The sequence below is a fragment of the Leptonotus elevatus genome, chromosome 17, assembly GCF_054856555.1.
Source record: "Leptonotus elevatus isolate MCC_2025b chromosome 17, RoL_Lele_1.0, whole genome shotgun sequence".
Classification (NCBI taxonomy): Eukaryota; Metazoa; Chordata; class Actinopteri; order Syngnathiformes; family Syngnathidae; genus Leptonotus; species Leptonotus elevatus.
Window position 1 is genome coordinate 2,704,141 of NC_141255.1, and position 22,820 is coordinate 2,726,960.

The 22,820-nt window shown below is 41.4% G+C and overlaps 2 protein-coding genes across 5 annotated transcripts; both read left to right on the forward strand.

Annotated features, from left to right (window-relative positions):
* The first annotated feature begins 376 nt into the window (after positions 1-376).
* LOC147159230 (liprin-beta-1-like) lies at positions 377-16,038 on the forward strand. Of its 2 annotated transcripts, XM_086059129.1 has the most exons (25): positions 377-587; positions 5,318-5,394; positions 5,845-6,050; positions 6,881-6,961; positions 7,102-7,215; positions 7,278-7,388; positions 7,821-7,913; positions 8,066-8,098; positions 8,308-8,410; positions 10,086-10,147; positions 10,224-10,275; positions 11,043-11,152; positions 11,295-11,368; positions 12,620-12,656; positions 12,750-12,876; positions 12,982-13,090; positions 13,162-13,426; positions 13,492-13,603; positions 13,686-13,774; positions 14,693-14,815; positions 14,895-15,020; positions 15,115-15,303; positions 15,456-15,593; positions 15,670-15,735; positions 15,812-16,038. In XM_086059129.1, the coding sequence occupies exons 2-25, from the start codon at positions 5,331-5,333 to the stop codon at positions 15,881-15,883; spliced, it is 2,556 nt and encodes an 851-aa protein (XP_085915255.1). In that variant the 5' UTR covers positions 377-587; positions 5,318-5,330; the 3' UTR covers positions 15,884-16,038. The 2 variants fall into 2 exon arrangements, with proteins under 2 accessions (XP_085915255.1, XP_085915256.1); XM_086059130.1 differs by lacking the exon at positions 8,066-8,098.
* An 838-nt stretch (positions 16,039-16,876) lies between these two features.
* LOC147159231 (protein mono-ADP-ribosyltransferase TIPARP-like) lies at positions 16,877-22,578 on the forward strand. 3 transcript variants are annotated; one of them, XM_086059625.1, is made up of 6 exons: positions 16,877-16,974; positions 18,242-18,791; positions 19,604-19,772; positions 19,905-20,092; positions 21,204-21,464; positions 21,617-22,578. In XM_086059625.1, the coding sequence occupies exons 2-6, from the start codon at positions 18,244-18,246 to the stop codon at positions 22,053-22,055; spliced, it is 1,605 nt and encodes a 534-aa protein (XP_085915751.1). In that variant the 5' UTR covers positions 16,877-16,974; positions 18,242-18,243; the 3' UTR covers positions 22,056-22,578. The 3 variants fall into 3 exon arrangements, with proteins under 3 accessions (XP_085915751.1, XP_085915750.1, XP_085915752.1); XM_086059624.1 differs by having other exon boundaries at positions 16,898-17,193; XM_086059626.1 differs by having other exon boundaries at positions 16,898-17,189.
* The last annotated feature ends 242 nt before the right edge of the window (positions 22,579-22,820 follow it).

The window sequence follows — 22,820 nt, forward strand, 5'->3', positions numbered from 1 at the left end:
TACTAACATTACAGTTGTGTGATAGAGACTTGCATAGTGCATCCTGTAAGATATATTTCATAAGTAAGTTCAAATTCGGCATTAAAATGTATTATTGTTAGTTTGTCTGCGTGAGGAATTGCACGTGTGCATAAAAACGTCTCTATCGCCCTCTGCTGGTGCGTACGCTGAAAATAATGTCTTTCAAACGGTTTATTTAGTCTTGATTTTTACATAAATAGGCTGTCACTCACGTCACGTAGCATTTTAAAGAGCATTTAGATTATTTTTTTGCGCCTTAATTTTGATTAAAATACAATCGAGAGGCACGTTAAAGAGTTACACGAGTAGTAGTTTTAATTTGAAATACATAGCCATAACCTGCTTTGTTTTGAAGGCAGTGCCTGACTTCCTTCCCGATCCTTGCCTTGTAACGTGGAGCTTGATGGCGTCTCCCCCCAAGTCAGACAGACTGTTGAGCGAAGTAGAGCAAGGAGGAGGTTGATGCGGAAAGGTGCTCGTCCGAAATGAAGCTGCGCTGAAAAGTGCTCCAAAGTGTCCCCACAGAGGCTTCTTCTCTCCCAGGAATTTATATTTGGGAAAAAACGGTAAGTTTATTCAAGTTTTTTGTTAAGTATCACCGATGCTAGGGGTCACCACCACTCCCCCTATTTCATCGAGATGGGGCTGAACTTGTGAAGCATGTTAAATTAACATTAAAACAGCTCTTACTGTTTTTATTTCTTTTTTGCCAACATAACAACCAATGTACAACCGAAAATTCTGCTAAGTTTCCATCAATTTAGCTTTTTCTAATCGCATGTAATGCTTTTTAAGTATCTGGCAACTACTACAAATCAGTGACTTTAAATGTTTTTATGATTTCTAATGTAAAGTAAGATGAATTTGAGCAGCAAATGTTTACTATGTGCAACATGCCTGCAGACAGTGCCAACTTAACATGTCTAATTGATAGCTTAGCTCGTTGTTAGATTTTAATGTAATTTTTTTTTAATTCGTTATAAGTGACTGCAGAGCTTGTTTATAAAATGAGTACATCCAAATAGGCAAGCAGTTTTGTGACATTTGGTGTGTAAAAAAAACAACTTGAGGGGGTGTTCATGAGAGTAGCGATGTTGTCTTATGTAGTCAACACATTGCTAACTTGTCAACAGCCCGTTGAGGCAGCAAAATAGTTGGGTCAGGTTCGTTTTTAAGCCTGGTTAAGCTACTGCATGCTAGTGTGTGTTCTGGCTATGGCTATGCTATTTAGCGTAGAACTTTTCATAAATGATTGTGTCTGTTTTGACTTGCCTGGCAGCTGGTTGAGGCAGCAGACTAGTTGGGTTCAAATTGAGTTCGCTCATTGCTGGTGGAGAAAGCCACAAGGCCCTCGTTGCTACCATAATTAAGACAAAATGTGTTGATATGAATGATAGAATTGCACATGATTTGTTTATGAAGCCCAGCTCTTGAGTTAAGATGATTCTGTTAAAGCCTCGTCTTATCTAATTTGATCCAATTAAGCATGTCCAAGCACAAGTTTCTGTTCTTGGAACTCCAGATTTTAGACTTACGTAGTTGTTTACAAGTTTTTGCTTTAATGACGTTTTATTCTTAATTTCATTTGAAATTATTGCCATCTTGTGACCACAATTAGAGGCTGTTTTTGTTACGTGGCTAGTTTTTCCATCACTAAGTAGGAAGAGAGTTTCTCTCCAATGAGGCAGGAAGCGCTTCCTGGCGGGCCCTCGCCAGGCTCTTCCTGAGGGGTCTCTTCAATCCCTTTTATGGTTCCGTCCCGATGAGGCAGGAGCATTTCAGCGATCTGGCGAGTCGTGACAGCCGCCGCCGCCGCAGCGAGGACGGGAAGCTTCTGTGTTCCGCTCGTGATTACTGCCGGTTTTTCTTGGCTCCCTTTCCCAGCGACCCACCCCCACACACGCTCCGTGTGGAAAAAGTCAATGCCGTGAGATCAATGTGTCTTGGAGCTTCCACCATGTGAGCCCACGAGGCACAAAGAAGGGTTTGTGGAGGGGGGAAAAAAAATGCCGTTTTTCGAAGTGTGTCCAACAATGTGATCTCATCATCACCAGAAGGAGGCCTGACCTAAAGTCCACTGAAGCTGGAGTGTCAACAAAGGCCACGTGACATCCACAAGTTCACTGACAACTTCAAATCCTAAGCTCAGCTGGCTTATGTTGTGTTTTTCTTCACCAGAGAAATTACATTTTCCAAAGTGAAGGCCTTAGTACTCCTTAAAAATAACACATAAGCACTAAATCATCTGATCTGATGTGTTTAAAATGCCACAGATGCCATAAACCACATTGCAGTAGTTTGTTTGACGTATTTGAAATGCAATGGCTTAGTTATTCTTTACAATGACACAAAATCCTCAAAGTATTTGAATTTGCGATTAGCGCCTTGCATTTTAGCCCAAAAGAGATAGAACATTTTGATTTTGTGATTTTTTTGGTTTATATTAGTTATTGAGTTATTTGTTTATATTTACCTTACAGAAAATACGTAAGAAATGCTCCCGTGTGGCACTGTCGAGCTGGTTTACGCACAAAAGGACCCTTCAAATCGCTTCATGTCATTTCAAACTCCTTTCAACATTATCCTTATTGGCTTACATGTAACTTGATTTAAAAAAAAAAAAAGTACAATGTCTGGCATGTTTGTTGTCACTTCGCAACCCACAAAAATACTATATTACACTAAATTCTGTGCAAGCTTTCATTTTCTTCACAAGAAATAAACAAGAAAGGCAACTCAGCAGGGGCCTGCTACGTATAAATTATTAAAAAGGGGACCTCAGAATGATCCAAGTGGGATACCTTAACATGTTAGTCAAGTTGAAATCAACTTTTTTACTAGACTGGACAGTTGCATGACACATTTGTGCCACAGCTGGACTTGCTCATTAGTGCACGTGGATAAGTGTGTGTTCCAGAGCCAGACAACTCCACATATCAACCCCCCCCCCCCCCCCCCGCCCCCATACATACTTACATACATACATGTCCTCCATCTGGTAGGAGTTACAACTTAAACATATTATTTTGACCTGGTTCAGCAGTTTGTTTAGTCAAAATATGCTTTTGTGCGACCGAGCTTGGTCGTGAACATCCTAACACTACGTGTCATTTAGAAACTTGTCAAATGTAAACAGAGCACAGACAGTTGTTTAAAGTCAATGAATGATGTGCAACTGATTTTCAATTATTGCAGCCTTTACATGGGAATGAGACGTTTACACTTGGCCTTTTATTTCTAACAATCCATTACAATTTGCCATAAAAGAAAGCAAAACGCAACAACTTAGACTACACAATAAAGTTGGAAAGTTTAATACATACAAGTGATGACCTTAAGACTGAGTCAGGGAGTTTTATTTTGCCGGATGGATGGATGGTGTGAAAGGTAGAGGAGGTGAGGGTCAGCAGGGATGTCGGTACCAGGCACTTTTGGGAGTTTGGGAGCGTTAACCTGCTCAGGAATGTGCGTAGGGCGGCTTGAGGGGGCTGATTGTGTGCTATCAACCCTCGCTAGACCTCTTTAAAGCAATATTTTTCTCAGTATGATTACCATAATGACATAATGTAATATAAGATCACATGGCAAATGCCAGCACAACATGTTTATTATTAGGTTGAATGAGCCGAAATGGGGTAGCGTATGTGAGCATTTAGCACGGGGGTCGAGCTAAGTATATTAGCAAGAGTCCTGTAATTTTTTTATTACATTAATTTAGCAGATTTTTGTTAAAATTGACTGCCTGTAAAAACAAAACAGGCGACAAGGCAGGGAACACCCATGCTTCCATCGTCACTTCGTCACAGCTATTTTAGGAACGATTGACAAAGGTGGTCATTCCGTCAGTACTGACGGACCGTGTTTTAGTCCATCACTGGCGGACGAATAACAAATGGCGGACGACTAGCAAATTTTATCTCTTTCTATTCTGTTGTTTCTTCCTTACTGTAACTGCAGCTGGACAGAGTCCAGGAAAAAGTTCCCCACGGGGAAAATAATAGTATATCGTATCGTATTGTATAACTCATTTGCTCCCAAAAATTTATAAAATTGCTATATTTTAAATATTGGCATTGTCCCAAAAACGTATTATGTAAGTTTTTTTATTTTTATGGTAGAGCATACAGAAGCCTTTGATGCAGTCTCTGAACTAAAGATAATGGTTGAAGCAATGGTAGTTATTAAAAAAAAAACGGGCAGCAGAGTATAAGAAATCAACCAGGGCCATGTTGCAAAAAAGCTCTTTTTGACAGCGTTTTCAATAGATTTGTGAATAATGATGAAACTTAGTTATATTCTAATGCTAATTGCTGAAAATTGGAAATGGATACAAAAACAAAATTCCTGATGAAAGAAGAGACACTAATCTTTCTTTTGGCAGGTTCCATGTTTTTATAGCAATATAACACAATATTCTGTGGGCCTTCAGTCAAAATCCAGTAATGCAGTCGTGAGCGAAGGGGGTTGCTTCAGTGAAAATGGCTGCGAGTGAATGAGTTAAGTGGAAAAAAATAAGCACTGATACTCCCTTTAGACAACTGTTGCCAATAAATTTACAATAAACAATTCAGATTGACATGAAACACATCATTAAATTATTTAGCATACTAGCCGTAGCTAAAATAGCATAAACTGGAGTGACATCACACACGAGCATGCACAAACAAAATAGCTAAACGTGACGGCCTGAGAGGTACATCGGTACTTGACCTGGTAAGTGACGATTACACTGACGAAAACCCATGTCGATCGTTACCTTAGCTTTATTTTTCTCTTTGTGTATATGCTGTGGTGGAGGGCGAGCAGCTGACCAAATAGAGCTTGCACCCCGCTGTGATGAGGTGCTTGCCGTCATCCTGCGGAAATACCTGCAGAGAAAGAAAATTCGTCTCGGGGAAATTTTATGTTGAGAGTCGAAAAGCTGACGCTTTTGTAACAGGCTTCTTGTGTTGTGTTGTGCCTAACGACACAGGAAACGAGGCAAAGCTCACACTGACACCCCCCCCCCCCCCCCCCCGAAAAGTGAACAAGGAGAGCCACTGTCCTCACATTAGTTATGCTCATGCCAGTTGTGGGAAATAATCTTCATTGATAAGCGTGATAAATCTCGACTGACAAGAAACGTTTGTATATTGTCGAGGAGCAGTTTTTAGCCTATTTCACAAATTACTTTCTTAAAGCTTCTGATTGGTCAAAGACCAGTTTCTAGCACAGCACAGTACGTGTGCTGGAGTAGTTTTTTTTTTTCTACTACTACTTTGCCTTTTCTACATGTGACTTTCTTCTTCCCTGCCAGGTGATTGGCGGAGATGATGTCTGACGCCAGCGAGATGTTGGCAGCCGCCTTGGAGCAAATGGATGGGATCATCGCAGGTAGGAATTGGGGGGGGTGCACATCTGGAAAGCATTGCAGCCCACTCCCACTTTACCCCGACCCCTCATTCCACTCCTCCTTGCTATGTAATGTGAGCTCCGCTGAATGTGATCTTTGGAATAACGTTCCTACTGCTGATACTGGATGGCTTCTTCCTTGCAAGTTTTTTTTTTTTTTTTTTTAAAGTTTCCATTGTTCCGCGGTGTGACGCATGCTAATGATTATTCAAGCTTTAGCGCTTATGAACGCAGGCTTCACTTTTTTTTCCGCTGACCTTTCCAGTAGGAAAGATGATCACATGAGGGGGAAAAAAAATTCTTGTCCCTGTAGAATACACAGTTTTTACATAGAAAGCAAATAAAGAGAAAAGCAGTAGCGCCTTAGGTTCAGAGCTAAATGTGCATTTACAAATGTTTTTTTGGTGGCTGGTTTCCCTTTTGTTGTGTCAGGCTCCAAGGCCATGGACTACTCCAACGGGCTGTTTGACTGCCAGTCGCCCACGTCGCCGTTTCTGGGCGGCCTGCGCGTGCTGCACCTGCTGGAGGACCTGCGGGCGGCTCTGGAGCTCATGGACAACGAAGAGCGGGACAACCTGCGCTGCCAGATCCCCGACTCCACCGCCGAGGGTCTGGCCGAGTGGCTGCAGGGACGAATGGTAAACGCCGTCAGCTTATCTGGACGCTATCCAGAGCGTGACGCAAACATCCAAACTTGTCGGCGGAGATGTTAAGCAGGCTCTGGAAGGCCCGCGCCTCCTGCTTTGGCTCCCTCGCCTCGTTAAATGACGTGCTGAGTGACTGATGGGGCTTCCAGACGAGGAAAGAAATAGTTTCCATCGGTCAAACTCGTGCTGTTTTGCTTCTTGCGCTTATGGTTGTCTTGTCACAATAAATGGGAGCTCAGAGACGGGGGGGGACTCAAGTCACATGATTTAAGTCACAAATCTATACTATTGGTCTGTCCTCACCGGGTGGTAGTGTTATTATTAATATTATTATTATTATTTTATTTTTATTTATTTATTTAGCAATCTTACAAGTCTAAATATGGTATTCTGCTTAATATTGCATTAGTAGACTATAAGTTAAGAAACCCAGCAGTTTTTATCAATATCAGAAGACGGAATTTGTTGCCACTTGCTGTCGAGTGAAAATGACATAACCTTAACCCTAATGTCACCTTCAGTCGACAGCAAGTGGCAAAATGGCCGCCCCCTGCGATGGATAAAAACAAAATGGCTGGATTTTGCTGCATAACTCATATTCCGCAAATGTAATATTAATCGGACTGTCATGTTTAGACTAGTGAGGTCACATATAACATATTGACAATGTCATTTTAATGGTTAAACGGATATATTTAAAGGTACAGTACAAAGATTGCGCCCGACGCCATGATACTGTATGTCGCTTACTCCCACCTCTACAAAGAGAAATGGTATTTTAATCACAAAAAGAAATATAGCAAAATCTTGATTTGTTGCAGACAAATGGCCACAGTTCAGAGGCTGCGTACCAAGAACGTCTGACCCGACTCGAGAGTGACAAAGAGTGTCTCATCCTTCAGGTTAGTCAACACAAATGTCTCCTATCTCTGTAGATTTTATTTGTACTGTGTTAAAGCTAAAGGACCATTTTGTTGGCTATAAAATCTTCAAAGTGATCTCAAAATGTATTCCTTGAGTATCATGTTTTGATGGCCTATAGGTCAGTGTCCTAACAGACCAGGTGGAGGTGCAAGGGGAGAAGATCCGGGACCTGGATAACTGCCTGGAGCGTCACCGGGAGAAGCAGTGCGCCACGGAGGAGCTGCTGCAAAAGGTACGAACGAGACGACACATCAGCTTCAGTCCAGTGTAACGTGTTTGCATGTGTTTGCAAAGGAGCTGCTTACCCGCTCGGCACTGGAGACGCAGAAGCTGGAATTGATGACGGAGGTGTCGGCTCTTAAGCTGAAGCTGAGCACAGTGGAGGGGGATCACAGAGATAACGAGGTATGTCAGAACATGGACAGGAGAAGTAGCTTACTTTTTTTCTAACTTTAGGCCAGCAAACGAGCTCACCCTGAATTCACTGCGCCTTCTGCTGGATGCATCAAAAGTTTGAAATTCATCCAGTTGGAAAACGATGAATCGACGTTTCATGTCTCAGCCTGCGCAAAGCATCACCGTTTTTAGCCGCTCCGTGCATTCTTGTATCCTCCTGGCTGGCCTCCCCGGTCATTGTTTTGCGTGTCGTCGAAGTCCATCGCACTCAAGTCGGGATCATGTGACAAGAAAGAGAACCCCTGGCTTGCCCCGTGTGCTGCTCCTCCGGCAGCTGTTTCCTGCCTAAACATCCAGCAATCAACCCCCGCCCCGGCCACCCACTTTTGCCCAAAGTCCACGTCTGGGGAAAATCTCACTCTTCTTCTTCTTCCCCTGCAGGACTTGTACCAGGAAGTGAGCGATTTGCGTTTGCGTGTGGCTGACATTGAGAGTGAGCGTCTGCAGTGTGACAGGAAAACAAAAGCTTGCAAAGTGAGCCTTTTTTTTTTTTTTTTTTTTACTTCCTACACCCACACTGTGATCCTAAATTGTTCAATTAATTCAATTCCATTGCATTCACACACCACCAAAGTGTTTTTATCTTCCGCTCTTAACGTCTTTCCTGCTACTAACGTCGTGTCAAGCCTGCAAAGCGGACTGCGGGAGCTGAGGTGAAGGTTTGAGCTCTTCTTCTTCCTCTTCTTTTTGTGGCCTTCTAAACCCGCTGCTTCCTCCTCACCGCTTTCCCCGACTTTTCTCCACTCGGAATGTAAGTGCTTCCACCTCTGCCACCAGTCACCTACACAACCTAACGCCGCAGTCAGATCACTTTTGAATGGGAGCTCCATCAGCACACTTAATGTGATTTTGATTCGCTGGCATGCAGGAAGAGCTGCAGCTGCTGCAGCGAGAGTTGGAGGCGCAAGAGGCGGAACTTAGCAGGTTGAAGGACGAGAGCAGACCGAGAGCAACGGAGGTGGGAGAGAGAGGTAAGGTGATCTCTTGATTTGCATCACATACATCAACTCACAAAAAAAATGGGATCGTAAGAAATGACAGGAACACAGATGCTGGGGTCAGCAACCTTTCCTGTCAAAAGAGCCGTTTTAGGCCAAATAAATGATAATAATAAATGTGTCAACAAATCTTTCAGATTGTGATGGAGGATTGGAGGAAACTGTGTTAGTGTTAGTCTAATGTATGGAGGGCCCAAGAGCTAATTAGAGCTGCACCACAACACAAAAATAAGGGAAGCAGCATCCATTTGCTTCTTCCTTTTTATAGCTTCTTTTTTTGGGGGCCTTTTTTGCTGTTAAATTTCTGAATTTTTTGACAATTTGATGGGCATTTTATGGTTTATTTTCTGCCTTTTTCAAATAAATGTTCAGACTTTTTTTTTTTTTTTTTACTTATTGGTACTTACTATATGGTAATTTTCTGCTTTTCCTCTTCCCTGTTGGACATTTTATGGTCACTTTTTGGACATTTTCAACTACTTTTTGTCACAACTTACAAATTTGGACCCTGTCATTTTTTAAAATATTGAATTATTCTTTTTTTATTTTAATAATTAATATGTTTAAATTATTTTTTATCTAAAAAATATAATAAATATGCAAAAAAAAAAAACTACTATTTTCTTTATTTTTTTAGAGATTTTTTTTAGAGCTCCACAGGGAGCCACATGGGAGGGACTAAAGAGCAACATGTGGCTCCAGAGCCGCAGGTTATAAATCCCTGAACTAGACCAAATAAATAATAATTAGAAAATCTATTTTATAGTAAAACTTACTTGAAAAAGTAAATGATAATAATCTTTTTCAAAAAATAAAATAAAAACAAACACTTGAACACTTGAAGCAAAAAAGTAAAAACAAAAAAAAGGGAAAAAAAGAAAGATAAAATTAAATAAACACTTAATGTTTATAAAAAAAAAGTAGAGGGAAACAATAGGTACAAAAATCACCTGCGAAAAACCATTTTATGACGTAACAAAAAAGTGCTTTCGAAAAGAATGCATAGAAAAAAGTAAAAAGGAAAAGTTTGAAAAGTACAGAGAAAAAAACGTTTTTTTAAAAGAAGAAAAACGAAAATACAGTTGAGGAAAAACTTTAAAACTAAACTTAAGCTTAATTTAAGTAACAAAAACAGCGCAGGCAAATTGATGAATGACTTCAATAAAAACACTTATAAGAAAGGAAATTAAAAAACAACATACCGGTAGTTTAAACTGATGACTCCTACGCCCAGTCTATTATATCTAATCTCAACAAGATTAAAAATTAATAACATCAATAATCATCTAACTCTGACAGATAAGATTAAATGGAAGCGGAAGGAAGGAATATTGCACGGATTCCTTCTATTCAGTCTCAGTCACGCCAATTAGATGCTACCAAAGTTCAATCTGCGGCTACCAGACGTCCTCTTTTCTTGTTTATCCTCAACACATCAGTCCACTTGGTTGCCTTTTGCTGCTGTTATCCTCCTGAAGGTGTCTGAACGCCAATAGGAATATTTGCACAGAGGCGCTCTGATTAGCTTGGCCGCTTCGCTTTCCATTCTGCTGAATTCACAAACAAACGGGAAATAGTAACCGTGCGCGTCTCACTGTGTGTTTGCACTCAACACAAAGCCGCGCATGTGCATGTGCATTCCTGCCAGATGCCAAAATGTCCGAGATGAAGACGCTGTTGGACTCGCTCATGTCGGCCAACGATGAAAAGGTGTGCAAAAAAAAAAACACACAAGCCACCATCTATAACATGATGAAGTTGCTTACGTGTTTATTTTTGTCACAAGGAGCAAAGGATCAAAGAGTTGGAGAGCACGCAAGTTCTGGACAAAATCAAAGGTAGAAAGCAGACAAGTCATTAGGCAAAATTATTGAGACACACTTTCAGTAATCACCAGTTGCTTATCGCTAGCGTCGGGCCAAAACCGCATACCTCCAAAATGGTCACTTTTGAAGAGACCCCAAAACTGCATGGTTGTTCAACCATTAACATTACATCATCAAAGAGGGCAAGCCATTTTCAACACTTTAGTTTGGTCAATAATTCATAAAAATGACACCCACATAAAATGTGACTTGTGGTTTTCGACCTGACGTCAGCGTTGTGCTTATATTTGACACCAGCCTTAAAAAAAAAAAAATCCCACAGAAACACTCAGTAATCTTGAAAATACGTTTTCCCACCAAGATGGACATGCAAAAATAAAAAAGTATCTCTTACAAGTAGACAAAAATAGTCTTTGCACTTTGGAATGAATGAAAATGCCATTATTCTATTGCAGCCCCCCCCCCCCCCCCCAAACAAGAAAAATAATATTATATGATAATGACATTGTACGTTGCAAAAACATACTGTACTGACATCATTAAATAGAATGTAAACATTTGAACACGCGACATTGGTTTCTGCCCCACGGCCACCTGGGGGCAGTATAATGCAGATGGATATGCATGTAGACAGTCGCAATATGAAAATGTTGCCACTTAAATAGACGAAAATGGTCAATAAAATTCCTACAGATGCACATAAATTGGAAGTTTTCCCACACGAGTGAAAGCTTTTGCAAGGAACATGTCCCAAACCTTTTTGTGTGACGTCTCCTCAGAGAGGCCGAAGGAAGACGACTACGCCGACATCGCAGACGATCGGCCGCTTCCTGCCGTCGCCGAGGTCAGGCTGGCGATGGAGGGCGAGGCAGGAAGGATCTCCGTGGAGGTAAACACAACTCCACTGTCTCCTCGCACACTTCCTCTCCACGTCAATTACACATCCAAATGTCCTTGTTATGAATTGTGCCGTTTATGGGGAAATATGTCGGGACTTTTAAGCCTGTTTTTCTTTCTCGTCCTCACCGCAGTCGAGTCCCAGCATTGCCGTGCTGGATGAGATGAAGGAACTGGACCGAGAGCGACAGCTACAGGAGGCCGAGAGGTATTACATGCACTGCTTTGCTCCTTTTTTCCTCCTAAAATTAAATATTGAAAATACAGTTTACTGTTATTATTAAACTTATTCTAAATATGTATATTTTTTTAATTCTCGTTATTATTTTGTTGTTCCTCATAATGTATTTAAAGGGGAAGTCAACCCATTTTTATTTATTATTTATTTTTTGACAATATGTTCTATGCAACCCAACTAGTCTAAATATGGTATTCTGGTTAATATTGCATTAGTGGAATATAAATTAAGAAATCCAGCAATTTTTATCCATCTCAGAAGGCCACTTGCCGTCGAGTGAAAATGACATCACAGTTGCGCAGGTCTCAGGTAACAGCCACTCACAGCTCAGCTTCAGCAAACAGGTGAGCTGTGATTGGTTGTTGCCTGAGCCCTGAGCAACTGTGATGTCATCTTCAGTCGACAGCAAGTGGCGAAATGGCCGCCACATGAGCTGGATAAAAACGGCTGGATTTTACTTCATAACTCATATTCCACAAATGTAATATTAATCAGAATGTCATGTTTAGACAAGTGAGGCCACATATAACATATTAATTTGTCAAGAAATGTTAAAGGTTGATTTCACTTTCATTTTAAGAGGAAAAAAGTGACATATTTTATGAGAAAATTAAAATAATGATACATACATTTCCATGTACTACAAACATCATATTAAATAAGACAATAACGAGTGAAGGTTAATGTTACTTAATTCTAAGAGGAGCAGAGCTTTCAATATAATTTATATATTCATTTAAAGAAGAGACTCTTAAATGTTATAAATGTTGTTTAGTACAACATAATTAAAAACTACATATTATTAGTATTTATTATTCTCAGTAACAAACCATATATTATTGTCACTATTTAATAAAAATATTTCCAAATTAAATTGTAAAATGACTTTAGTAAATAATCTTTAAAGCTTATTTCCCTTTTAATATTGAACTTTATTTACCTGTACTACTATTCATTATTTTGTTAGAGATATTATTATCCTTTTAAATGTAAACATTTAATTATTACTCATTACTTAACAAATTATAGCATTGTAAAATATTGTATATTACTGTTACAGTAATATTTATTATTAATATATGTGATTTAAATCATTTTTTTTACATACATACATATTTCATGCGAAACATGTTTCTGTCATAAATGTTTTTTTAATTCTATTTCTGGAATTTTCCCTTGACGGATCATTCTAATGAGTGAAAGTCATTTATGTGGTTTCAGATCTGTCGCGGTGTCTCCAAGCAGCGGCAATGAGCTGGTGAGCTCATCGTGTCATTGTGACATCATCACTGCCTCGTTTGTTTAGAAAATCCAAACCATTGTCAATCATGTCTTTGCTTGCCTTTTAAAGACAAAAAGCAAGTGTCGATCTTTGGCCGGCGAAGACACTTTTGGTGCCAAGCGGGTCCGCGCCTCCTTCGGTCGAGGATTCTTCAAACTGCGCGGAGGCAAACATGCTAGCAGCACTCCGAACCTCGGTCAGGCAAAACACCCTCAAAAAAATAAATAAAAAATCATCATTTTATGACATGATGGTAAGGCATCATGGCTTTCTCCTTCACGGAAACGCTAACTCGTTGCAGCCGAGACGGAGCGCAAAGTCCCGGAGCACCTGGACTTGGCCTGCTCTGCTCTGCCTCCGCCGCCTGAGAGCAAGAAGAAGTCCAATGGCTTGAGGAAGTTCTTGGGCAGGTAGTGAGCCAGCTCGCCACCCTCCTACCATCCCGCCATCTCGCTCTCAACGGTTTGCCTCGTTTCCACAGACTCAAGAGGAGCCACTCCGCGTCCCTGAACGCGGACGACGAGACCGAGTTCCGGCGCGGCGGCGTCCGTGCCACGGCGGGGCCTCGCCTGGGCCGGTCCGGGTCTCCGGCCGGCGCCCCGGACGTTCCCTTCTCACGCTGGACCCGAGAGGAGGTGTGCGAGTGGCTCCACGAACAAGGCCTGGGCTTGTACGCCGCGCCGGGTCACAACTGGATCCGCTCGGGACAGAACCTGCTGCAGGCGTCCCAGCACGACCTCGAGAAGGTACAGTATGGCGTGATGTGTACTATGACACTAGGACATTTCTAGCATAACTTCTCTCTCGCCAGGAGTTGGGCATGAAGCATCCTCTGCACAGGAAGAAGCTCCAGCTGGCCCTTCAGGCGCTCAACTTGCACGACGACCACCTCAAAGGCAAACTGGACCACAACTGGGTGACTCGTGAGTGGGCCTCCGCTTTGGGGGACATGGAGGTGGGGTGAGCGTTATGGGACGTCAGCGCTATTTTGTGTGCGTGTCCCAGGATGGCTGGACGACGTGGGCCTGCCACAGTACAAGACTCACTTTGACGAGGCCAGAGTGGACGCACGTATGCTGCACTACATGACTGTGGTCAGAAGAACACACACACACACACACACACACACACACACACACTCACACACACCTTTTTCACCACATGACGCCATTTTAATGACATGATGTCTCGGAAGTACTTTATCATGACATATGACATGTAACATAAGACTTAAAGCTGATGCCATTTATAGTCAGACACCATTTTGACATTTTTTTTTAAAATATACAGCAGTATGTATGACAGTTACATGAAGACTTGTTAATATATAGTTAACATTTGCTATAACCTGTGAAAATAAAATAGGGCTTATAATTGGACTTTAAATGTGACATGATATAGTAAGACATCATTTTAACGTGGATAACTAGCTTGCCATTTTTTCAAATTTAGCGTGACATTTTATAGTAAGGCTCATTGGTATTTGTTTTAACAGTGATTTATAGTAAGACTTTTTAATGACATGTATAGTGAGATATTTTAATGGACTAAGAGTTTTAAAATACACTGACATTTATGCTGTCTTTATACAAGGGCGTATGAGGGTTACGGATAAATATTTTAAAAATCCTACATTTGCGAGAGAGAGAAAAACCTCACAAATTTTCGAGAAATAAACTTGCAAATTTGTAACATTATAGTGGCAAATTTTCAAAATAAACACCTCAAAAATTTACGAGACAAATTCGCCGAAACTAGTCAAGGTAAAGCACAACTTTTTTTTGTTTTAAAAAAAGAAAAAACACAGGACGATATAAATTTGTAGACAAGATTAATCTTTTGGCCAAAAACGTGTACATTTGCGACATTACAAAGTGTCAAATTCGCAAGAAAAAAATCTCGCTAATTTACGAGAAATAAACTCTTAAGTGTGCGAGAAAAAAACTCAAAAACTTTCGAGAAATACATGTAGCGCGTTTTTTAATGACATTTTTTTTTTCCTGCCGTTTTAGGAGGATCTCCTGTCCCTGAAGGTGGGCAGCGTGCTGCACCACCTGAGCATCAAGCGAGCCGTGCAGGTCCTGCGCCTTAACTCCTTCCAAGTCGACTGCCTGCGGCGCCGGCCCACCGACGAGGTAAAGGGACCGAGCGCTCGCCGAGTGCTCGTCGAGTGCTCGCCGCCGCCCTGTTGACGTCTCCTTTCGCCGTCCTCAGAAGCACACGCGACCGGCCGACGTCATCCAGTGGAGCAACCACCGAGTGATGGAGTGGCTGCGCTCCGTCGACTTGGCCGAGTACGCGCCCAACCTCCGAGGCAGCGGCGTGCACGGGGGTCTCATGGTGAGGAGGGTGCCGGCGGGGGGGGTCTGGGTCTCGACTTCTGTCAATCAAAAGGTTGAGCTGTTTTGTGTCGGGTTTTTTTTCCCTCCGGAAGGTTCTGGAACCGCGCTTCACGGTGGACGCGTTGGCTCTGTTGCTCAACATCCCGCCGGGGAAAACGCTGCTACGGCGCCACCTGGCGACGCATTTCCACCTGCTGGTGGGAGCCGACGCGCAGAGGCAGAAGCAGGAGTGTCTGGAAAACCCGGACTACGTCGTTCTCACCGCCGCTGCCAGGGTTAAGGTAAGATTTTAAAGGGGTTTTGATATACATATAGTGTTTTAAATACATATTTGTGTTTTGAAGGCATTTTAAAAATGTTTTACAAGTCATTTACAAATCTTTTAAAGGCATTTCAAATACTTTTTTTTTTTTTTTTTTTTTGCATCCGACAGCCGAGACGTCTGTCGTTCGGCGGCTTCGGAACGCTCCGGAAGAAACGTCACGACGACGGCAGCGAGTACGTGTGCCCCATGGACGTGGGCGGGCGGCTCCACCAGGATCCCGAGAACCACCTGGAGCAGCTAGAGCAGGTGCGACCGCTCCTCGCCCGTCACTTCCTTATGGCGTCTTCCCCTCGCCGCCGATAACACGTTTGTCTCGGGACAGATGGACGACTCGGAGGGCGCCGTGAGGCAGATCGAAGCCTTTTCCGAGGAGATCAATAATCTGACGGTGAGGAAAAGCTTATGAAGTGTGAATGGCTTCTTTCCCTGACTTTATCTTAAATCAGCTCACTGTCTGCTTTCAGAGCATGCTGGAGGATGAGGAGGTTTTCGGGGAGATCACGGCAAGACTGCGAGAAGGCGACCAGTCCGATTAGGACGCCAAAAGACTCCACAAGTAACGCTACGTTGTGTGTGAGTGAGTGAGTGAGAGACTTTGCACGTTAGCTCGACAAGGAAATAAGTTGTTTTGGGAGAAGACTTATCCAAGTGCTGCATACAATTCAATGTTTTTTTAAGCAATAAACAAATGGAAAAAAAATCTGGTTTTGTCTCATCCTTTAATTAAAGCACTGACATGATTATCAACACTTGATTGACAGTTAATACTAATATAATTTCACTGCATTTTTTTATTGTTAGATACTGTACTGAGGTCTATCAATCAAAGTTCTTTTAAATAGCACTTTTCTTTCAAACTATGCAACTCATGTGGGGGGGGGGGTGTATGTACTAGTCGTGTTGGTATACTCAATAGTTAGTACTCATATTGCTAGCTTAAAAAAAGGTGGTGTCGAACATCCCTAATGATCAAATAATTTTGATAAGAATCTATGTAGAAAAATGCCTTTTATAGTTTTACAAATTGAAACATTGTGGAATTACTTAACTTTAGGTTAGTAACAATTGGACTATTTTGATTAAAATGTAATTAGAAGCTAAAATATTTGCATTTTATCTGTAAAACCATGAAATAATTCTAAGAATCTACTTTAAAAAAATTATTTTACTAAATATATCAGAAACTTAACAAATCTATTTTCTGTATTTAGATTAAATATATTAGAAAATAGATGTATTTATTTTTAAATGAACAAATACGAACTTGTAATCAACAAAATAAGGTTAGTTATTAAAATATGACTAAGGAGATTAAAATCATTTTATTACAGAAAGGTTTATTAAAATAAGTTGTTAATCTTACTTTTGTTAAAATAATAAACAATTATGAATACTTCTACTGAGATATTTTAAAATCTTTAAATAAACGTATTTTTAATGAACTTGAAACATTTTAATTTGAAATATAAAGTTAGTTAAAAAAAAAAAAAAAGAAGTTTCAAAAGGGGCCTGACTTAAGGGGCACGCTTTGTTTACTAAAAAGCTAATTGGTGTCCATTTTGTGTATCTTCCTTGTCTCGTCCAGGCATCTTCATCTTCTCCGTCGTTGTAGTTCAGCCAACCTCAGGTACTCACGCAGATAAACTTCGTCCAGTTAACTCAACGAGCCTCCAAATTATTTAATGTGTGCTTAAATGCGAATTTGCATTCGACCTCCATAATTGCGTTAATGCCAATTGAGTGAATGACGTCAGTGTGAGAGCGGCGTCAATTTGAGGGAGTTAGAAAAGAAAAAAGCAGACGACCGAGCATAAATTAGAAGCAAAACAACTCGGCAAACCAGTAAGTAAGTACATTACATTTTTCAAGACAACCACTCATAATTAATTATTATTGCCATCCTTTCTCAAACTTTTGACTCGAAGCAGCACTTGGAAAATGACAAAATTACGAAGTCGTTATGACCAACATTATAGGCCGCGGCTGTTTATGTGACTGTTTTAGTCCTAGGAACTATGTTGAATGTTATTGTAAGCCTTTGCAGCACCGTTTAGACGTTAACACTGTGCTTAAATTTAGGAAAATGCAAATGTCCACCTCAAATATAATTAAATTGCGCACAATTTAGATTTGTTACATACGTCAGTCATGTCGCATGCTTTTGAGTGAGTCTATCGTGTAACCTTGAGAATCACTACCATAGGAATATTTTTTTTCAAACTACAGTACATTCATGTATTTTTTTTTTCTTTCAGAGAAAAAAGTAATGAGAGTAAAGTTGTATTTTTTTTTTTTTAAGAAAAAGTCTTAATTAGTACAAAATACAAGGACATACTTTGTCGGGATAAAAAGTCATAATTAATAATCATTTATAAATTAAAGTCGAAGTCTAACAAAGGAAGAAATCCAAATTTTAACAATTCCACAAACACAACTTTGATAGTCTTGAAATTTTTTATATATTTTTTTGCTTAAAATTGTTTTACTTTATTCCTGTAGTAATACATCTGTTGTTCTAAAATAGTATAATATTTTATGTAATCTAACATCACAGTCACTTCAGCGCTTCTTTTAGTAATTTTAATAAGCTATTTTTGGTTGTTTGACGCACAATGTGCGAGAGAAATACATTTTGCTTCTTTTAGTAATTTTAATAAGCTATTTTTGGTTGTTTGACGCACAATGTGCAAGAGAAATACATTTGCCTGGCCTTTGATTGGCCCAAAGCTAAGAGTCTCTGGATATTTTTATGTACCTTTTTACATGATACAGCATAGTAATTTACTGCAAATTATTTTTGCAGACCTCCAAACTATTAGCTGGTGGACCCCCTGGGGGTCCGCAGACCATAGCTTGGAGGTGTTTGAAATTTCTGCACAGTCTTATTTCACCAGGGATGAAGAGGACTAGACCTGCAGCTTCGGAATCTTCCCAAGAAACCCCCCCGCCGTCATATCTCCTCCTAGAGCTCCCGGCGGGCAACGCCTTCCTCTTCCCCCCCGAGGTCAATGTCACCTGGACGGCTTCGCCGTATTGCCTCAGCGCTAACATCACTCCCAGGCACCCCTGGGGCGGCGGCGGCCCAGACCTGTCCGCCGCCAAAAATTCGTGCCTCTTGCTGAGCGCCTCTCAGCCCACTCAACCTCCGGAGCCCCCTCAACTTCCGGAGCCCCCAGCTTCCTCCGCCCAGGCCCCGCCGGGCCTGCCTCCCTCCCCTTTGTTTTACACCTGGAATTCTAACCATGTGGATATCTGCGACAAGTTCCTGCTGGGAAGTTGCCAGCCGCCCGACGCGTGCGCGATGCACCACACGCCGTTGCCCTTCCACTGGCAACTGTACAGCGTCGTGGAGCATCGCTGGTTGGATATCAATCACCACGCCCAGCTTCTCCTGGAGCGCATGTATTGCAACGTGAACCGGGAGACCATCATCTTCAGTGAAGGGTGAGTCCCAATTTCAGCATGTCACTAGATTTACAGGTTTGGAAATGTCATTACAGTTTTGTTTTGTTCTAAGATTGCTTTTTAAATGTAGTTAGTTTGAATACATTTTCTGAGCGAGTTTGTTCGTTTTTATTATTATTATTATTAGCTAGCAATTAATTGACAATTAACTCATTCACTTCTAGACATTTTCACTGAAGCAACCCCCTTTGCTCCCGGCTGTACTGCATTTGGACTGATTTTGCAAGGCCCATAGAATATTATGTTCTATTGCTATTAAAAACATGGAACCTACCAAAGTATATTTGTATCTGTTTCCGTTTTGCAGCAATTGGCATTAGAATATAGCTAAGTTTCATCATTATTCACAAATCTGTTTAAAACAGTGTGGGGTAAACAGCTTGTTGCAACATGGCCCTGGTTGAATTCTTATACGTTGCTGCCACCTGCTGGCCGTTTTTGTAATAACTACCATTGCCTCATGCATTCTCCTCAGTTCAGAGGCTGCATCAAAGCCTTCTTCTGTATGCTCTATCATCATTTTTTTTTATATTTATTTATACAATTTGGGGAGCAAATGAGTTAAGAAAACAAAGGACATTTTCACTATAATTATAGTTTCGTAAATATAAAACGTAATTTTTATTTATTTATTTTCATTTAACGGATTTTTTTTTTTTTTTTTTTTTTTTTTTTTACAATTTTAGTTTTTGTCGTTTCGCTAGTTTTCATAACTATGATAACTTTGGTTGCGACAGAGCAAGATTTGTGTGCCAAATAACGATCTGATCCAACCTTTTTCCTTTCCGCAGGCGCACCATCTTCGTACTGAGCCTGAAAGACATGACGATAACGGAAACGTACAAATATGAGAGTGCCAGGCGACTGAGCAACTCGAATTGTCGACTCAAGAATCCGCACTTCCCCAGCCAGTGGCGCATCTACTGGTGGGACAACGTCAAATGGATGGAATACAACAAGGTCCCCCCCCAGTTTACTGCCATTTGCTACCACTCCTTTGGTTCTGGCTTGGCTTTGGTCCTTCGAGTCCGTGCCAGCCGTCTGTTTAGCGCAGTGACTGGATGTAAACACTTGGGCTGGTGCTGTTTTCAGGCGTTGTCCGCCCTGCTTGTGGGGAAGATGATCTCCAAGGAGGTGGAGTGCACCTTCAAGATTGGCCCACGGGAGTACAAGGTGGACTTCACCACCATGACGGAGAGCAACTCGGCCTCGGGCTTCAGTACGAAGGTCCGCTGCCGACCGGCCTATCGCTCGCCCGAGTCGCTGTGCCCTCGTCTCAAGTGGGTGACCTGCAAGTTTGTACTTAATGAGCTGTTTGTTTCATTTCATTTTATTTTGGAAGGGACGATGCACATTGATGAACAGGCAAGCGAAGTTCTAATTATGCCAGGTTCTAGCAGCAGATGCTAATTTGCATATGTCGTCCCCTATACATTAATACATTAAAATGCACATCACAAGGCAATACAAAGTCAAGATAAAACAGATAAGAGCTGATAAGGTTTTGAGGTTCACTTGAAATTGATTCACTTTTATTTGATTTTATTACTGTACGCCCGTACAGAAGAAGGTCAAACGATACCTTTAATAAAAATAAAAATATTGTGACATATATATTTATACATAATCAGTGTCAGGCGATTAAAATGTTTCGTCGTAATTAATCGCATGACTTCCAACAGTTTACTCACGATTAATCACACATTTTATATCAATTAAGTTTTCGTACTCTTGTTAACACAAAAGTGGAAACAAATGTTCAATAAAAATAAAGCTGCATCTTTTAGATGTTGATACAGTAATTTAATAATAAGTCATAAAATTGAGCAAAAACTAAGAAGATGTACTTTACTGTAAAATTTAAGTATGATATTGATTTGTGTTGAGGTCATTTTTCTGCCACTAGATGGCATATATGCATTTGTAAGACAGTGACAGTTCAGTGCATTTTTCTTTTCATATTAAGATCTAATGTTTAACAAGAAATAACTTGTGAAATTCTGCACATTTTTAAAATGGTCAAATACAACTTGACCCCAGTCTCCACAAATATATGCATTATTTAAAAAAAATATTCCTGCTAAATTTTGACGTGGATGTGGCTTTCCAGGTAAAAGGCGGTCATGAATCGCGCGTCAAAAGAACTTTAAATTAACTCAAAATTAATGCACTAATTTTGACACCCCTAATAATATTAAGTTTTAAAAAAATACAAAAATTAGTAAAATCTACACTTAACGCGAAGCATTTAAAACAAAAAAAAACTACTCAAAAAAATTATTAGAACTGAAATGAAACAACAAAAGTCAAAACAAAAGTAATTATGATGAAAAATCCCAAAGTATTAAAACTGTGTTTTGCTTTTCCTTTTTCGCAATTCAACCGAACCAGGACATGGGTCCAGATGGATCCCATCCAGCTTCCTTTCAATGCCAACTTTAACGTGGACCCTTTGAAAGACTTCTCCACGTGGTACCCGCCTGTATGGCGTCTGTCCTTGGAGGATGACTGCCGGCTGGTCGATGTTCCGACCGGCACGCAGGCCTTCAACGCAGTCAGTAAATTCTTCTACAAGAGCCTGCCTGAGACCAAGGTGGATATCGTGGTCATCCAACAGGTCCAGAATATATTCCACTGGGACAAGTACCAAAGGTACGCATATTTGCCACTTCTGCCTTTGAAAACTACCTCAGAAATCAGGAAAAATCTGCAGGCAGTCTTCAAAAAAGGTCAATCCTGTCTGTAATCCACCTTCGGGGTTAGGCGGGTTCAACGTATAATTGGCATTATTTTTGTGTTGGTAGGCACAAGGTGCACATGCAGAGGAAGCATGCCGGCTCCGTTGACCCCCTGGAGCGTAACCTTTTTCACGGGACCACCAAAAAGTCGGCCGAGCACATCTCCCGCAACAACTTCGACCCGCGCATGGCCGGCGTCAACGGAAAGGTCCTGGGTTACGGTTGCTACTTTGCCACCTCAGCCAGCATGGCCCACAACTACACCAGCGAGTCGGCGCCCCATCGGCTGCGTCACGTGTTTCTGGCCAAAGTCCTGGTGGGGAAGGTGACCGTGGGGGATCCCAGTTACCGCCGGCCACCCCCGTGCGACTCGGGCACCAGTTTCTACGATTCCTGTGCGGATTTCGTGCCAAACCCCAGCATTAGTGTTGTGTTCGACAGCTGCCAGTGTTACCCGTACTACCTCATCAAGTACAGAGACCTGAATGGTATCATCGAAATCTGACGGCCGTCAAATCTCCATGAGTGTTCAAGTTCTCGTAAGTCCAAGTTAGAAAATCATGGAGTTGTTCAAAAATATGTTGTTTGTGTTATTTAGCAGCAGATCCAGGTCCAGAAAGTAAAAACCCTACCACAGTTTGGCTTTAGCCATTGATGCTAGCTAGCTAGCTCCCATGGTAGTGAGCTAGCTAGCGTTAGCCATTGATGCTAGCTAGCTAGCTCACTACCATGGAAGAAAGTAAAAACCCTACCACAGTTTGGCTTTAGCCATTGATGCTAGCTAGCTAGCTCCCATGGTAGTGAGCTAGCTAGCGTTAGCCATTGATGCTAGCTAGCTAGCTCACTACCATGGGAGAAAGTAAAAACCCTACCACAGTTTGGCTTTAGCCATTGATGCTAGCTAGCTAGCTCCCATGGTAGTGAGCTAGCTAGCGTTAGCCATTGATGCTAGCTAGCTAGCTCACTACCATGGGAGAAAGTAAAAACCCTACCACAGTTTGGCTTTAGCCATTGATGCTAGCTAGCTAGCTCCCATGATAGTGAGCTAGCTAGCTAGCATCAATGGCTAAAGCCAGCTAGCTCACTACCATGGGAGCTAGCTAGCTAGCATCAATGGCTAAAGCCAAACTGTGGTAGGGTTTTTACTTTCTGGTAGTGAGCTAGCTAGCTAGCATCAATGGCTAAAGCTAGCTAGCTCACTACCATGGGAGCTAGCTAGCTAGCATCAATGGCTAAAGCCAAACTGTGGTAGGGTTTTTACTTTCTGGAC

What these genes read in the sequence shown, in the direction of transcription:
- LOC147159230 (XM_086059129.1), top strand. Translation starts at nt 5,331, where the DNA reads ATGATGTCTGACGCCAGCGAGATGTTGGCAGCCGCCTTGGAGCAAATG. An exon ending in TGTCGGCCAACGATGAAAAG is followed by an intron (nt 10,148 to 10,223) that starts GTGTGCAAAAAA and finishes TTTTGTCACAAG; the next exon opens with GAGCAAAGGATCAAAGAGTT. An exon ending in AGGAGATCAATAATCTGACG is followed by an intron (nt 15,736 to 15,811) that starts GTGAGGAAAAGC and finishes GTCTGCTTTCAG; the next exon opens with AGCATGCTGGAGGATGAGGA.
- LOC147159231 (XM_086059625.1), top strand. Translation starts at nt 18,244, where the DNA reads ATGAAGAGGACTAGACCTGCAGCTTCGGAATCTTCCCAAGAAACCCCC. An exon ending in TCGCTGTGCCCTCGTCTCAA is followed by an intron (nt 20,093 to 21,203) that starts GTGGGTGACCTG and finishes CAACCGAACCAG; the next exon opens with GACATGGGTCCAGATGGATC. An exon ending in CACTGGGACAAGTACCAAAG is followed by an intron (nt 21,465 to 21,616) that starts GTACGCATATTT and finishes TTGTGTTGGTAG; the next exon opens with GCACAAGGTGCACATGCAGA.